At 45.7% G+C, this 17,365-nt stretch overlaps 1 protein-coding gene across 1 annotated transcript; it reads left to right on the forward strand.

Moving 5' to 3' along the window:
* The first annotated feature begins 146 nt into the window (after nt 1–146).
* On the forward strand, nt 147–16,510 carry TMEM248 (transmembrane protein 248). Its single transcript, XM_066333286.1, has 7 exons — nt 147–353; nt 8,690–8,864; nt 9,368–9,653; nt 11,142–11,292; nt 11,936–12,119; nt 12,595–12,738; nt 13,642–16,510. The coding sequence occupies exons 2-7, from the start codon at nt 8,706–8,708 to the stop codon at nt 13,660–13,662; spliced, it is 945 nt and encodes a 314-aa protein (XP_066189383.1). The 5' UTR covers nt 147–353; nt 8,690–8,705; the 3' UTR covers nt 13,663–16,510.
* The last annotated feature ends 855 nt before the right edge of the window (nt 16,511–17,365 follow it).

The following is a 17,365-nucleotide window of genomic DNA, read 5'->3' on the forward strand; positions in this document are numbered from 1 at the left end:
CGGTGCCATTCCCGATCCCATTCCCGTTGCTGCCCCGGTTCCGTTCCCGCTCCCGGCCCCTCCCGCGCTCCCGGCCCCGCCTCAATCTTGTCCCCCCCGCGCCACCGTCGGCGGTGAGGGGTCAGGGCCGCGGCCCGGAAGCGGCGGCGGAGGCGGGGCGCGGTGCCGGGGCCTGTCCGTGTGTCCGGCCCGGGGCTGCCCGGGGAGCGGCCTGTCCGCCCGCAGCGCTGCCCGTCGGCCCGTGCCCGCAGCCCCGGCAGGGCAGGACCATGGTGCGGAGCCCGGCCTCACGGCAGCGCCGCCGCCTCTGAGCCCCGCCCGGCGCGGGGGCCTGAGCCCCGCCGCGGACGCCGGTAAGGAGGGCACGGGGCCGGTTCTGCGGCCCGGCCGCCGGGGGGATGCGGTCACCGGGGGGATACGGTCACCGGGGGATGCGGTCACCGGGGGATGCGGTCACCGGGGGGATACGGTCACTGGGGGATGCGGTCACCGGGGGATGCGGTCACCGGGGGGATGCGGTCAGGGGGGATGCGGTCACCGGGGGATGCGGTCACCGGGGGGATGCGGTCAGGGGGGATGCGGTCACCGGGGGGATGCGGTCACCGGGAGCCGCTCCGGGGCTGCGGGGAAACACCGGGAGAGCCCCCGGGGAAGCTCGGGCCGCCGGGCCCCGCGTCCCGCTCGGCTTCGGCTCTGCCCGGGGTTGTAGGTTTGGGTGGTTTTTGTTGTTTACAGAGCAGAATTATTTGGGGAAAGGTCGTCAGCTTGAAGTTTGTGTGCGTGGCGTCGTAGCAGGGAAAAAAAAAAAGGGGAAAACAGTGATAAATGGGAATTTTTATAGCACTAAAAATAGTTGTGTTTCAAACGAGCCTCTGAATAGTGATTCCTGCCTTGGGCTTGGTTGTTTTGGGATTTTTTTTCCCCACCAATTTTCTATACACCGCTATTTCGTCCTCTTTCCCTTTTTCTTTTTTTTTTTTTTTTTTTTTTTTTTTTTGGGGGGGGGGGTGGTGGTGGTGGTGGTGGTTTAACTTAATTAATGATCTCATGATGGTTTTAATAATAAAATTCCTGGTGCATCATGCCTAGAACATGGCTGCTCCATCCCTGCCGGTACATCCAAACCGTGCATCAGAATCACCCTGGGGGAAAAAAATTATATATATATATATTACAGCACAGCTAGGTTTGGCTTTTTTCCTTTTGTTTGCTCTTTAAGGGTTTGCCTTTGGGGAAGTGCACTGACAGAATTAGCTCCGGAGGTGGAATTCTCGGGGTAAATTTGTGCCGCTAGACAGACCTGGGTAGATAAAGATTCATTAAGGTCGGCTCTGCACATCCTCGCTGAACTTCCCCCAAGTTCGGCCGCTGGTGAGGAGGAAAACCTGGGGCTGGCTGTTGTGGTAAACGATTATCGCGGGTGTTTTTTCTGAGGGCTGAATTGCAGGAAACATCCCCCTTTGGCCCGGCGCTGTGCCTCGGGCAGGACACCGCGGTTGGGGCTCAGCGGTGAGTTCTGTCGCTGTCCTGCCGCTGCCTGTGCCCGGCGCTGGGCTGGTGGCCGTGCTCCGGCTGTGCCCAGCGCACGGAGCTCCTGTGGCAGCCCCGGCACGGAGAATATCCAATTGGGGCTCTCTGAGCCCGGCCATCGCACAGCATTGAGCTTTGTTACCTGCCGTGATTCGAGGAGTGGCTCCGGTGGAATGTGAGTCTTCTTTTCCGCTTGAAAGGCCGCCTGATAAAAACCAACTAGTCCCTGTGCTCGGGGAGTGCCCGGCTGAGGGCAGGGGACAAACAGAGCTGGGTGTCCTTTGTCAGCTGGGGACAGCAGGGACAGAGCCTGGCACATCCAGCACCCTGCCTGCAGCACCCCCTGAGCTGATCCTGCTGATCTGGCAGCCGGGATAATCTTCTTTTTTTTAATTAAATAACACCCCAGGTTTTGTAGGAATGAAGCTGTTTTATCAATTGAGCCCTAAATTGTTAATGAAACCCGCTGGTGTCAGAATTGTGTGGCTTTTCCCAAACCTCCCCTTACCCAAAGCGTGGCTGGGTGGGAATTCATTTTCTTTCCAAGTCTGCCCTGACCTGTGGATTAAGCTGCTTCCCAGGGCTCAGAACTGCCAGGTTTTGTTTTGGATGAAAACCCGTGTGTGTGCTGGCACTTGGGGGTTGTTAATGTGTGGAGTGGAGAGTGAACTCACTCAGAGCAAGTTGAGGTCCTTTTCCTTTGAGCAGTGCAGCACACAGACAATAATATTCCAGCCACAACTTTGGTATCTCAGCTGCTCCCTCGTCTCTGTTGGTTTTGCTGCTGTTTCTATTTCCATCAGTGGCCACTGGCTGTTTTGCTGCCTCCCTCCCTTCTTTCCCCACCCAAACTCTGAATTTGCCATTCCCCAAAGCTGCCGTTCCCTCAGCTTGTCACTCATTTTTCTGCTTGTGATTCAAGCTGTGTATCTGTCTGCATCCCTGTCTCCTCTCAGTTCTCATTACAGGCTGAAGAGCCTTTTCCTGGCATTTCTCTGCACTTTCACTGCTGAATTGGGTCCCACATTCCTTAATGAGTGGCTTTAATGAAGTCAACAATTAACCTTGAACCGGTCACTCAGCCAGTTTCTGATTACTGAACAGTTACTGATGAGAATTTTCACACTTCTTGGTTAAAGCCCTCCTGTATTTTTGGCTGCTGTCAGTTCAGTGTACGCAGAATTTGATTTCTTGTGAATCTTTAAAGATGATGGAATGATTTTACTTTTAATTTTACTTTTTAACTGGAATAATTTTACTTTTCCTTTCCTCTCCCAGCTTCTCATGCTGAGCAGCAGTGACCAGAAAAGCATTTTTTAATACAAATTCAAAGCCCTTCATCTATTATTGTGTGTTTTATTGCAGTCTGAGTGATTTGGGTTATGGTAACTCACGTTGGAAGTCATGACTTGGAAAAGCTGGAAGGTTTAAAAATGCCCATGAGCTCTTTTAGATGGGAGTGGATTCATTCCCATGGCACAGGCTCTTGGCAGACAGAGGTGCCTGCTTAAGGTTTGGCACCAAAATGTCTGATTTTCAACCAGAGGTTGAGTTCATTTTCATTTTACAGCTGAGTATGTTTTAAATTACATTTTTCACTTCTAACAAAAGTCAGAATTCAGGGTTCATTGAACCAGGGAGAAAAAAGCTTCCTCACTCTATTTCTCTTTCCTGACTTTTAACTTTGCTTCCCTCTTCTCATTCATCGTTTTTAACAACTCAGAGCATATAAAAAATACTTGAAACTTGTTTGGATTTGTCTGTTTCTGCACGAGTTTTCCTTCCAGTGGGAAATGAAAATCAACTTTGCTGTCCCCAGGGTATCAGCTGGCACAAAGTTCAGGTGCTTGTGGTGAACCCAGCAGACTTTTTGAACAACACGAGTCTGTTGGGAAGGGCTGTCACACACAGATTGAGTAATGTTGGTTTTCCTTTTTATTTCTTACATCATCGGCCTTTTAATGTAAAGTTTTCTGTCTTTAAAGAGAGTTGAAGTCAGGAATTTGGGTGTTTGAAATTCAGTCTCAATCTGATCTTTAAATTTTTTTGTCACTCACCAAATTACTTCCCTTCCTTGGCTTTGTTTCATGGGCAGACCTGAAATGTTTGCTGTTCCTGCCCCTCTCGGGGATGAAATGATTAATTAAGCCTTGAAAAGTGTTTTGAGAGGTGGAAAGAAACATTTCATGCGAGTATGAACCATTTGCTTCTTTCTATTTGTGCAAGTCCCTGCTTTTTGTTCATATTCTGCATCCTGATCCTGTGTCAGGAGACCAGGAGGAAGGAAAGTCCTTTTCCACATTCCCAGGTTCTCCTCCTGCCCTGCGTGGTGTCCTCTCTGCATGTGCAAAGCCATTTTCCTGCCATTTCCAGGCTCCAGGAAAACGTGGAGTTGTTTTATCAGTAAACTTATTTGTGAATAAAACAGCTCAAGCAAAGTGCTAAGGCACTGTCTGGCTGGAGCCAGTTCCTGTACCTGGAGCAGATGTGTTTGTGCACATCTGGCCGCTGATCTTGGGGCTGTGTTTGGTTGGATTCAAGGACCCAAGGTGATGTTTTTGTGAAGTTTCCTCCTCCACACGCCCTGACTGCCTCCCTCCCTCTGTGCTCTGGAGAAACCTGCTGGCATTTCCCAGGAGCTTGTTGATTTGGGTTTATTTCAGTTCATTTTGTCCACGCTGGAGGCCGGGAGGAGGGGAAGAGGCTCAGCTGGACCTGGAGGATCCCTCCAGGATGAATTCCTCCTCCCTGCCTGCCCTGCTGCCGCTGGGGAAGGTTTTAGGCTGTGCATTTTCATCCCACACTTCCTAAAACCATGGTCTGAAGCTGCTGCAGATCCCAACACCTCTGTGTTCCCCAGATGTCGGGTTGGTAAGGTTACTCTGCTTTACCCTTGGTTCTGAACCTCATCAGGTTGTCCCAGGGCCACCTCTGCGCCTGTCCAGATCCTGCACAGCTTGGTGTCACTGCCAAGCTTGTCCCCATGTCCCTGTCACCTCAGAGATGTTGGGCAGCACCAGCCCCAGCTCACACAACTCTCATTTTGCTTTATTCCCACTCTGAAGACATCAAAGTTGAAGAGCAAAAAAAAAGCCAGTTGAAAAGCTGGGTTTGGTACCTGATGCTGTTTATTGTTGTTAAAGGAGAGGCACTTCCAGATGAACGCCGCTGCTTTTGTTTGCATTTATTTATGGGCTGCTTTCCCATGGTTTGCTGGATTTGTGTTTGTAAATGTTCCTCTGGCACACAACATCGTTTTCATTCAAAGGGGTTAACCCTGAGCTGACCCATTCCTTAGCTCCTTTGCACTCCTGCTAATGGGGCACCCCTGAAAATATAATTGATTTATTTTTTTGAGCTGCACAGCTCAAGTTTAGCAGTGTTCTGTGCTGTGAGGTATTGAGAATTGAAAAACTTGTGAGATCCTAAAGGAGAAGTGCTGCCTCCTGCCCTTCTCCTCCACTCCATTTTCCTCCTCAGGATATTTCAGTGGTGGTTTTACATTTAAACCCCTCCTCCAGGGTGATTACCTTACCTGCACAACAAGAAGGGAAAATGTCTGTGAGGAAATTCCATCATTTTAAGCTTTCTAGTGGCAGGGTGGTAGTTGATATTATTGACAAAAACGTCAAACTACTTTGATCTCTTTTAAAATTCATATTTTGTTTGAGCTTTTTTTTCACTTTGGTAACTGCAGTTTTGCTTTCAATACCTGCTTTAGTACAGCATATGGGATTTTTATTGTTCTTAGGAATTCAGCTCCTTTGATATTAAGCCTCAAAATGGGAATTTAATACTTGAGCTGTGACTCATTGCATTGACTTTTTGGTCTTTGCAATAGGCTTCAAGATTTTCCTTGTTTGTAATTTAGCCTTGAAAAACTCATCAGTCTTATTTCAGCAGCTTCCTTTTCCACACTCTTTCATACACAAATCAAGAGGAATTCACAATGTTACTCCTTTGAGGTTGCTGTCAGGAGCTGTTTTGGAGGAAAACTCCCCCAAATTGTAGAATTTTTTTTTTCTTGCTTTTTAGTTGGCTGCTCAATTCTGTGTTGCTCTGGCAAACCCTGACAGATGAAACTGTTGTATTTCCACCCTTTACCATTTTAATCTCTTTTCACTGCCTGCGTTTGTGGAGGCTGATTTAAGAGCTCACAACATCTCCAGGGTTTCCTGGCGAGTTCCAGCAGCTGCAGCTCCTGCTGAACATCCCTCACTACCCAGCAATTACCTTGGAGCTGCTGGCCAATGTTCCAGCCTGGCAGTTTTCATTCTTGAGCTCCTTGTTTAGTCTGACTGGAGAGATTTTTATTGCACCAAGGATTAAAAGGCTTTGCTGGAGTGGAGAGAGGCAGCGGCAGTCATTAGAGCCACTCACTAAATTATTTATTTGGCTTAAAAGTGAAATCTGATCTCGCTTGCCTGACCTGCCAGGAGGTAAAAGCATCGTTTGGTTTGTTGTTTTGGTTTGGCATTGTTTTTTTTTTTTTTTTAGCCCTGTGAACGAGAAATTAAAGTTTAAATGATATTTTTGAAGTTACTGATTTACACGGAGGAGGAAGTTAGTTACAAGAGCTGGCAGAAGAATTGGGATGCTTTATGATTCTGACAGAGAGGAGTTGAAGGAACCTTGAAAATCCATAGCATTTTGATGTAATGCATTGATCTGGATCACAAATTCCATGATAATTAAAGTTATTTAAGTACTTTGATTTAAAAAATCAGTAATTCTTCAGGCAGCAGCATGGAAACATTCATCCTTCTGCTTTCCACCATTGCTATTTTCATGTCAGCTCCTGTACTGAAATCCACAGTTGTTCCCTTTTCCCTCCCAAATGCTCCAAAGGCACATTACTCCTTGGAAATTGCAGCTTATGGCATTTTTCTAATTGCTTTCAAAGCCAGTGAGTTATGGCAGCATATTAAACAACTGGCACTTAAAAGCTGGTGATCTCTTACATAAAAATATTAGCCCAAATGTTTCTCTGTGTAGGATTTTCAGCACATCCTGGATTTTTATTTTTTTTTTTTAAATATGGCTGGTTTTAGACCCTGTGGTAAACAAATTTTAATGGAACTGTTGGAAACCCCTTTAAAAAAAGGAATGCCAGCCCTGGCTGTGCTGTGGGTGACACTCAGCCCTGATTAAAAGCTGCAATAAACTCTGCATCAGTGTTATTTCCTAAAGGAAATTCAGGAGGGGACACTGCCTACAACTCTGCTTTTGCTTTGAGTTTTGACCTCCTCCCATCTCCACATGTGTCTCCCATGTTTCCAGAAGGATTTTGCTTGTGGATGGAGCGTTTGGGGGTTTTTTACTGGGGCTCTTGGAGGGAATTTGCTGCCAGGGACAAGACGGGCAGGACGTGCAGAAGGGCGGATCATTCCCAGCATGATCCCTGCCAGCCCCAGCTCTCCCTTCCCCTGTCCCTGCTGCCTCCTGCCACCTTCCCTGGCCTGTGCCACAGCTGCTCTGGGACAGAGTTCTGGTAAGGTGCTCATTTCTCATCACCTTTCCTTGCTCTCTCTTCCCTCCCCTTTCCCTGCTTTTAGCTCTGGGTTTGTAGAGACGTTCGCAGCATCCAGTTCTCGCCGAGAGAAACTTGCTGGGTTTTACAGGGCAGATGGAAGGGGCTTGGTGGTGCAAAATCCTAAAGCCAGGATGTGATCTTGAGCTCTGGAGAGCTCTGTCTCAGCAGGTTTCAGCCAGCAGGGCGAGTGAGGACTCAGCAGGCACAGCCCAAGGTTGTGTTGTTGGCACTGCAGCTCTCTGTCTCTTCTCCCTGAGCTGCATTTTCCCCCTCTCTGGGACACTTTTGCAGCTTCTGTCAATATTTCTTCTGTTAACAGGAACTGAAGCATTCCTGCCAGTAAAATCCTGAGTATACACAAGGAAGTTGGGATCATTGTGCTCTGTGGACTCTGAAAAGGGCTTTGTCTGAATGCTTGTCCTTTACCCTTCTTTTGTTTTCTCTTCTTAAATCAATAGATCCGATCCCAGATCCCTCCCTGCCCTGTGCCTCTCTCATCCTCCCAGCTGCCACTTTCCAGCCCTGCTACACGTGGACTGTAAACGACAGTGGTGGCAGTCAGTGGGAATCACCCAGACTTGCAGGAGCAGTCCCTGCCTTAGTTAAACGTTATCAGATCTCTTTGGATGGTCCAACCTTAACCCGTGCAGTACAGAATTCTTTCTGCCTTTCCCGCAGAATTTTGGAGGGTCAGCAGCACGTTGCTAGGAGCAGCTCCTGCCTTGGTGGATTAGTTGGGGTTAAAAGCCTTTTCAGCAGGTTTTAGGTAAGACAAAGATAAAGGTTGGCTGGGAGTTCCTCCTTGCAGAGCTTCTGAAGGAGATGTCACAAGGCTGCCCTTTAACACTGGGCTGTTTGCTTTTCCCTGAGAGTGGAGGTGGAGAAGCTGAGACAATAATTGGGGTCTTTTTGTTCTGCAGATAAAAATTCAGGAAGGGAATCAGACAAAACATTATATTTGGGGTAAAAATTAATGTCTCGTGAGATTTCCTTAGTGTGTAAGGTCCTGGCTTTGCCTACAGACAGAACAAGAAGTTCTAGATCCTGTAAGAATTAAATCAAGAGCAGGTGTCTTCCAGCCTCCACCTTAATGCAGTTTTTGGGTGTTTCTGCCCACAGGATTCTTGATGCAAAAGCCTAAAATAATGTAGGGCTGCTTCTCAGATCCTGCTTTGAAAATAGAGCAATTTGGGATGGGGTAAAGAGGGATCCTGGAGGCTCCAGCCTCGGTTTTCAAAGGATGTGCAAAGTTTGATTTGTGACTCGGTGCATTCAGACGTTTCTGGCATTAAAATGGAGCAGTGACACGCTGCCTGGGGAAAGGCAAGAAGCGGGTTTATTGCTTGTCAGCCATGCTGGGCTATGCTGGAAGCTCTCATTCCTTAAAACCTGTTTCCCAGCTGGCAGTGTGAAGCCCTGGGAAGGTGATGTGGAGCCTGTTGTGATGTGTCCTGTGTGCTGCATTTCAGGCACACGCTCCGTGCCCAGTGAGCAGCACAGCCACGGAACTTCATTTGAATTTTACACTGAGAAATCCCGTTTCTCTCTTTTGTCTGATGTGATCCACCCCCCGCTCACCTGTAACACGCAGCCCAGTGACTCTGTTGGAACGTTCTGTGCCCTCAGGTGAACAATCAGAATAATGTTCTACATAAACCTGTTGGAGAACCTGAAGGTTTATATCAGCAGCCGCCCTCCGCTCGTGGTCTTTATGATCAGCGTGAGCGCCATGGCCATCGCCTTCCTCACACTGGGCTACTTCTTCAAAATCAAGGAGATCAAATCACCAGAAATGGCAGAGGTACGTGCAGAAATGGTGTTCATTTGGAAAACAGGCCTGAAGTTAATTTTTTTTTCCCTCCCAGAGAGCACAGAGTTGTGTGTGGGGGGATTGTGCCTGTTTTACTCTCTGAAGGGCTGTTGGGGTGAATCTTTGTTAGTCTTGTTTTGTATCAAGGATGAGGCCAAGTCATCTGTCATGGACCTTCCTTGTTGTGGCTGGGAATTTTTCAGTTTGTTATTTAGGGTCACTTTAGCTGGTTTCGGGAACTTCTTCCCTCAGCACTGTCCTGTAAGGAGGGAACCCTGGGCAGAAACGCTCAGCCCGGTGAGAACAGACCAAGTTTCCTTTCCAGCTCAGGGGAGGGAGCTGGGACTGAACCCATCTGACCTGGACAAACAATTCTCCTGTTTCTGAGCCAGCCCTGGTGGTGTTTGTGTTGCTTTGTGAGCCGTGTGATTTTTGTTCAGTGGCCTGGAACCGGGGCGGGATGGGACCTTGAAATCTCCCCACTTTGTTTGAAGGACTGGAACACTTTCCTGCTGAGGTTTAACGATTTGGACTTCTGTATATCTGAGAATGAAACCTTAAAGCACCTCCTGAACGACACCACAACCCCAGAGAGCACGGTGACCAGTGGGCAGGCCAGGTCTTCCACACAGTCCCCACAGACCCTGGAGGACTCGGGTCCCATCAACATCTCTGTCACCATCACACTGACCCTGGACCCTCTGAGACCTTTTGGGGGATACTCCCGCAATGTCACACACCTCAGCTCCACCATTTTTGGGCACCAGATTGGACTTTCAGGTAGGCAAGGCCAGACCTTGAAAAATTCAGGTTACGTTTGGCTTTTAGAGGGTTTTTTTTTTTTTCTAACCTTTCACTGGGGGGGCTTGGCTTTGAACTGAAATTAAGTTGGTTTAGATTAAATATTAGGAAGAAAATCTTGGTTGTGAGGTTGTGAGGGTGATGAGTAGTCAGAAGCTGTGGCTGCCCCATCCCTGGAAGTGTCCAAAGCCAGGTTGGACAGGGCTTGGAGCAACCTTGATAGTGAAAAGTGTCACTGCCCAAAGCAGGGAAGTGAAACAAAATAGTTTTTAGGGTCTCCTCCTGCCCAAATCATTCAATGGTTCTAAATATTTCTGTCATTTAAATAACTATATAATCAAATTAAAATTTACCAGCTTAGTATGGGTGAGATAAATACAGATGTATTCCCAGATTTATTGTGAGTTTATTCCTGTATGGAGCCCTTCACTTGTTTCTTAGAGGAACTTTTCCCTGCACTCAGAATGGAAAAGCACCTGCAGGTGTGCCAAGATCAGGCTTGGCAGTTTGAAATGATTAAACCTAATGACAATGGAAGGTCATTTTTAAGACAGCAAAATTCCAAACAGTGACTCTCTTCAGTTTTGTCTTGATCCATCAAGTCCTCAACTGACATTTCAAATGTGACATAGATGCAGTAGAGAGTATTATGGTGTCAAAAAAAATTCTAGTTTATCTAAAATGCAGAAGTGAATCAGCTTTAATATCCCAAACAGCACCAGATAAGATGATTATGGTTTCTGTGGTGTGCAGAGACCAATCTGCTCTCTGGCTGCCTGCCAGGATGTTTTGACAGGGGTTTGTAGAGAATTAATAGAAATTGATAATAGAACCTCACTGTATTTTAGCTTTCAGCCAGAATTGCATTTTATAGTAATGCTGAAGGTCTTGAACCTGTGGAGAGACATTGCCCATAGCTGTAAATGTGCATTACTGTATTTTCTGGTGTCGTTTTGTTGCTGCTTTGAGAGCTACCAAATGCAAGTTCCATTTGCAGCAGCCTGGGTTTATTTTCAGTCTGAATTTCTCCACGTGCAGTTATCATACATGACTTAACATGCAGCTCAGTATCTGCTCACACCTTTTTCTCTACACAAATACCTCCAAAGTGAGCATCAGGAAAAACAGATGTGGAACAAAGTTCTTAGGAGAGGAAAGGCTTTTCTAATAAAGGTCTGTGAACAGGCATAAATTCACTTATAAAGGGTTTTTAATTTCAGAAAGCAGCCTGGTGACCCCAGTTCTGGGGTGGGAGGGATTAGAAGGAGCAGCAGCTGGGGGATTTTGTGGTTTGTTTGGGGTTTGAACTTTTCTTTCTGCTCTCTTTGTTACCTGCAAAGATCCGGGATGACTCCAAAGGGTGACGCTTCCTGCCTTAATCATTTGTGTGTTCTCCTTATCCCAGAGATTGTTGCTCAGATACTTTTGTGAACCAAAGCCCAGCTTTCCTTGTCTCTTTCTCAAAAGGCAGAGAATCCCACGAGGAAATAAACATCACCTTCACCCTGCCAGCTGCCTGGAATTCCGATGACTGTGTCCTGCACGGCCACTGCGAGCAGGTTGTGTTCACCACCTGCATGACTGTGACAGCAGCCAGCAACGTTTTCCCAGTCACAGTGTAAGTGCAGCTCTCCTCCAGGGGCTGCTTTCCTGCCTCATTCATTCCTCTGAGTTGTTAGCTCCTCGTGAAAATTCCTGTTGATGGTGGAAATTCAGTCCTTGCACTCCTTCCCCCACGGTAAAACATTTGTGTCAAAAGCTCTGGTGTCTTTGAGGACTTTTTGCCTTCCAGCTGTCATTTAAACTTCACTGGGAGCAAGAGAATCTGTGGAAGTTGAAGGAATTTACCTCCTAGCTGAGTTTCAGAGATGAGATTTGACACTGAGGTTCTTACCCTCTTCCCTGCTGAGAGATCAGCACAAGGCAAAGGCTGCTTTGCCTTCACCAAAACCTCGTCCATTTGTCTTCTCTGGATTCCCTGGTTCCATCCAGCCTGGAGAACCCCAGGCTGTGGGAAGCCTTAGGAGAACCTGTATTTTTCCAATTGAGCTGTGGGATGTTGGCTTAGTGCAACAACATGCAGTTAAATTCTAATTTTAGCATAGCAATCATGTGGCTTTTGGGGGTTTTGAACTTAAGCTTTGGGGTTTTGTTGTTGCTTTGGAAGGCCCAAACTAAAACCATGTTTAGAGCAGAAAAATTGTCCTGGTTGGACATGGAAAATGCATTTCAAGGTGCTGATTTTTTCTGTTTTATTGCAGTCAGCCACCACATTGTGTTCCTGAAAGCTACAGCAATGCCACTCTGTGGTACAAGATCTTCACCACGGCCAGGGACTCGAACACAAAATATGCCCAGGATTACAACCCCTTCTGGTGTTACAAGGGAGCAATTGGGAAAGTCTACCATGCTTTAAATCCCAAACTAACTGTTATAGTTCCAGATGTAAGTGCTGGGCCGTTCCTCTGGTGTTTTCAGTAAATGCTTAGCTCTGGTTTCATTGAATATGGTTCTTAAAATTGTCATTTTTGCTGTTGGTTTAGTGTGTGGTTCCATTAAAATGGTTCCTAAAATTGCCAATTTTTGCTGCTGGTTTATTGTGTGGTGTGAGGGCTGAGAATTCTCTCCCCTAATGGATTTAATGATCTTCATCCACGTGCCTCACAGCTCTTGAAAACCACCATTAACAGTTGGAAAACATTTCACAAAAGCCTCTGCCAATATTTGGGGAAAAAATATCCATAACAGAGATGTTTTTAACACAAGAAACATTTTGTGCCACAGTTAGGAATCAACTCCATTGCTGTGTAAAGGGGAAGAAGTTGATTCATGAAGTAATTTCTGGGTTGATCTGGTAATTATTGCTTCAATATCGAATGCTAAGTCAGTAAATGGTTTAAATTTGCTTTTCTGTGTGCAGGATGATCGCTCCCTAATAAACCTGCACCTCATGCACACCAGTTACTTCCTCTTTGTGATGGTGATTACAATGTTCTGCTATGCAGTCATTAAAGGCAGACCAAGCAAACTGAGGCAAAGCAACACAGAATTCTGCTCTGAAAAGGTGAGTGTGTGCTAACAAAAGCTTGGCTCTGATAAGGAAACAGAGAAAAGCTGCTGTTGGACAGAGGACAGACTGGTTTTTCTTGTCTCTGGAGATGGGGATTTAATTGCCTTTCAGAGACACCCTGGTGTTGCAGTGTGGACAGTGCAGGTGGGGTTATAAAACCCAGTAGAATAAAACTGCTCAGGAGATCCTCAGGATGAGATTTCTGTCCTCCAGAAATGGATTATTGCAGCTCAGGAAGTGCTGGGCTGTGACTCTGCTGCCAGAATTCTGGTGATGGTTGAACCGTTGAACTGTTTTGTGTGAAGCAATGAATAGGTGGCACTAAATCTGTATTTATTCATTATATCTTTCCACAACAGGCTGAAAACTGTGAGTAAAACATGGTACATAATTCTAAGGCTTGTTCATCAGAATTGAGTTAAAAACAAAGCTGATCAAAGAGTCATTGGTTATTAACCAAGATTAAGTTAAAAACAGTAACAAAGCTGTTGAAAGAATCATTGTCCAGTATTATCTTGGGCTTTGCCTGAAGTTTCTCCAGTATCGCAGCTTGCCTGAAGGATTAAATATTACTATATTTAATTAAAAGTAAGGAGCCAGTGTTGACACCTGCTGATCTTAACGATATTTTGTAGTTTGAGCTGGTTTGGGATGGTTTTTTGTGGGTGGTTTTTTTTGGTTTTGGGTGGTTTGGGACTTGAATTCTATTGATTTTTGCAAAGTACAAAACTCGCTTTGATTTCCTTTCCAAGTCAGACTTTCCAAGCTTTCTTTGAAAAGTCAAGGACAGCTCTGCCAGCTCACAGAGATAAATCATATCACTGTTACAGGATTAAGAATTTGCCTTTAATTAAATATTTTCTCTTCCTTTGGTTTGTTTTTATTTTTTTATTCCAGGTTGCTTTGTCAGAAGCATAAAAACCCCTCCCTTCTTCTCCTGAGAACGACCGAAACCATTGCCTGCTGAACCCAGCCTGGGTCTTAACACTCTGTGAATCCATTTACCTTTGCAATGTTGGTTTATTCCAACCAAAGACATTTCAAAGTGCCTGTAATTGATTTGTACATATTTATAAAAGCAGAATATCCAGAGTAATTCTGAGGAGATGTGCTGCTTGTCCCGTGGCGCGGCCGGAGCCCTCCGGCCCTTCCCTGGGCACAGCCCCGTGTTGGTGTAGATAATTCCAGTGAAAAGGCTCCACAGAGGCAGAGATTTTTTGTCTAGCTGCACCTGGGCAGGTGAAGATGCCTTTTGCAAGTGTCTCAAACCAAGCAAGAGATGTTTGGTTTGTTTTGTTTTTGTTTTTTTTTTTTTGCCCAATCTGTACAGTGTGTTTGAACCAAGTATGCACCTTTGATATAATCCTGCATTTCCAAAGCCACCAATCTACAACATGAATCCAATGTGTGTTTGTGTGGCCTAATACTTTATTCCATTTGCTCCTTGCTTGCAAGAAAAGGTATCAACGTTTTAGATTTTTTTTTTTCCTCTCTTTTGGAAGAAAAAAAAAGAGTACATATTCACATTTTAATAGTGCTGTATTTAGGACAAACTTGTGCTTTTATTCATAGTAAAAAAAAAAATTAAGAAGTGAAGTCCCATTTTAAACTGTTACTTACTGAAAGGAACTGTTTGATTTTTTTTGTTTGTTTGTTTGTTTTGATTTGGTTTTTGGTGGGGGTTTTTTGGTATTTCATTTGGCTTGCTGAATGCCAGAGAACCAGTCAGCACAGAGACTATCTGGAAAACTTTTCCACTTGGCCTCCCATCCCCAGCCCTCCAGCCAGGATTGTGTGTCTCTGCTGCAGAGCAGCTTTCTGTAAACTTTTTTGGTTGGTTGTTTTTTTTTTTGTTGTTTTTTTGGTTTTTTTTTCTTTTTTTTTTTTCCTTTTGTTTCTAGAAAGTGAAACTTAATAAAAAGATGTATTGTGTTAACAGCCTGCTGGGGCTCTCTGCACAGCCTTGGGCGAGTGCAAAGAGGGAAAGGAAAAGAAATCCCAGAGTCTGTTACAGAGCTTCACTGTGGGGCTGTGGCTGCAGCCCTGAGGGGCAGCTGCCAATGGCACTGCTGAGCTCTGGCCCATTAAATTCATTAAATTGTCATTTACTGCTGTCCACTCAGGGGAGAATGGCCACAGGAGTGGGGCTCTTGTGAGGAAGCTCCAAGAAACCTCCCAGTGAAACCCCTGCTGTTCCCTGTGTCCATTCTTCAGTCAGAGATTTGATTCTGTGCATTTCTCCCTTCCCCGTTCTGCCTTTTGCTGCTTTGTTCTTTTTTTCTGGTTCCTTGAGCAGTCTCCTTAATTTCATGGGTCAGGTTCTTCCTGCACACATTTCCACCACTGCTTTTAAATCTCACTGATTGCCTTAATTGACTTTTCATCTTTTCTCCCAGCTTTCTCATCAGGTGGTGTGACAGCTCTTCTTTCATTCATTCATTCATTCATTCATTTGCCAGGCTTTTTATTCCTCATTTTTTTGCTCCAAACTCCACAGAAGAAAAAAAGCCAAGTGAGAATCTCATAGTCTCAGTGATGCTGGCATAAAATTCCCAGTTTATTCCCTCCAGACTCCTGGTCTGTGTGTGTTGGGACTTCAGTAAGTTCACGAGTCTTAAAGGGTGTTTGAACAGTCACAGTTTCCTTCAGAACACGTTTCCTCCTACAGTTTCAGTTCCTTCGGTGGGATTACCTGACTTGTTTTCCTCCAGGGAATGTTAAGGCAAAGCTTTAGAGATGGCCTGGTTTGAAGTTTAGGGATAAAAAAGAAGCTCCCAGTTTTCTCCTGATGCTGCTGTGGGCTGATGCTGCTTCCTTGGGATGAGGCAGGGAAGTGAAACAGGCCAAGAGCTTCTCCTGAGCTGGTCCTAAATCCCACAAGCCCAAGCTTTTGGGTTAATCCTCACCCCAGGAGTTGCCTCTGAGGGTGGCTTGATCTGGGGACCAAAGGCAGGGATAGGAGATGGATTGGGAGAGGTGATGCAAATCCTGGAAATACCCAAAAACCACCCAGCCTCACCTGACTCCTTCAGGAAATCCTTTCTCCTTCAGCAAATTCCAACTCCAAACATCCCAGGTGGAATTTGGGCTGGTGGGGAAACCATTTGGGAATGAGAAGAGCCTGCTTGACAACTTCTCCCCCACTTTCTGCACCTCCCCCAGGAATATTAAAGATTGTGACCCACAAATGCAAAAGGGAAAACGTTGGAGAGTTGGATTTTTTTGGCCTTAGTTGATCCTTTTGCCCCCTGTATTGCAGCAGGGAGGTGCAGGGTGTCCCAGCAGGCCAAAATGCTGGATTGCTGAGGAATATTGGATTGTTCCCAGGCGATGTACAAAGTTAAATGCAGCCAAACAGAAGAGTTAAAACTTTAATATTAAAGTTCGGATCATATTGATCTTTCCTTTTTTTGTTTTCTTTTTTCTTTTTAACTATGACTTGAATCAGTTTTGATTCTATTTGTACGTGTTTTCTTGTTCTTAGAAAGCTGCCATTTTCTTTTTTTTTTTTTTCTTTTTTTTCCTTTTTCATTTTCTTTGGCATTACATAGAAAAATCTGAGCCTTGGTTTCAACCCTCTGCAGGTGATTGTAGGGTTCGAGATGGCTGTTTTTTGGGTTGTTTTGTTTCGTTTTGTTCTTACATTTCACTTGTCTTGTTGCATGATGGTTAATAGCTGATTTGGAAATGACATTTCTCTCCTAGATTAATTTTTGTGTTTGTAAGATGTGCATATTGCTTTGCAGAATAAAAACTATGACGTTTATCTTCGTTGCCTTTATTTCCACGGCCCGGTGGCTGCAGAGGTTTCATAAATCAACCAAAATTATGTGGAGCACGGGAGGAAATCAGGGGGAAATCTGCAGTAAAATGAAATTGAATTTGGGTTGTAAATTCACTTTTTCCCTCCAGCACTCATCAAAGCTTTGCTGGTGACGAATTGCCTGGCAGGAAGAAAATCAATCTGTGGCTGAAGGCAGCAGCCCCTGTTTCTGTTTAACTCCTGGGACTTGTTTGTCTGCAGTCACCAAAATTTGGATTGCTGAGCCCCAGCACTGTGCTGGCAGATGCTCAGGAGCTGCTCACACAAAGGATCCATTGTGGCTCCTTGCTCTCAGCCTTTCCCAACTTTCTGGGTGCAGTTTGAGGCCTGACCTTGAGGTGTCTGTGAACCCGGGCTGGGAACAGCTCAGCCACCAAACAGAGGATCCTCCTCCACCCCCATCCCTGAGTTATCCCACCCCTGCAGAGGCTCTCACACACCCGGTGCCCTCCTGTGCCTTTTCCTGCGTCTCTGGCACAGCTCGGCTTGTGTTTCTCCTTTTTAAAGGGCTTTTACAGCTCTGCTTCTCTTTGCTGCCTAAAAACAGCATCTCATGGGTCATCCCAGGCTCTGTCCTGCCCTGCACTGCTTCCTAAAGGAACAGGATTCCCTGTTCTTTACCTTCTGGATATCTTTCTTTACAGGATGTTAAGGAAACTCTTTAGATATAATCATAGATTTCCCTGGGGTGCTTACTTTTTTTTTTTTTAGCTCCTTGCAGCAGGATTTGGGCACCTCGATGGAATAAACGGCAATAAGATTCAACCTGTAGTGACAAAAAGAGTCAGGCGAGGCAGA

Source organism: Sylvia atricapilla, chromosome 20 (assembly GCF_009819655.1).
Source record: "Sylvia atricapilla isolate bSylAtr1 chromosome 20, bSylAtr1.pri, whole genome shotgun sequence".
Taxonomy (NCBI): Eukaryota; Metazoa; Chordata; class Aves; order Passeriformes; family Sylviidae; genus Sylvia; species Sylvia atricapilla.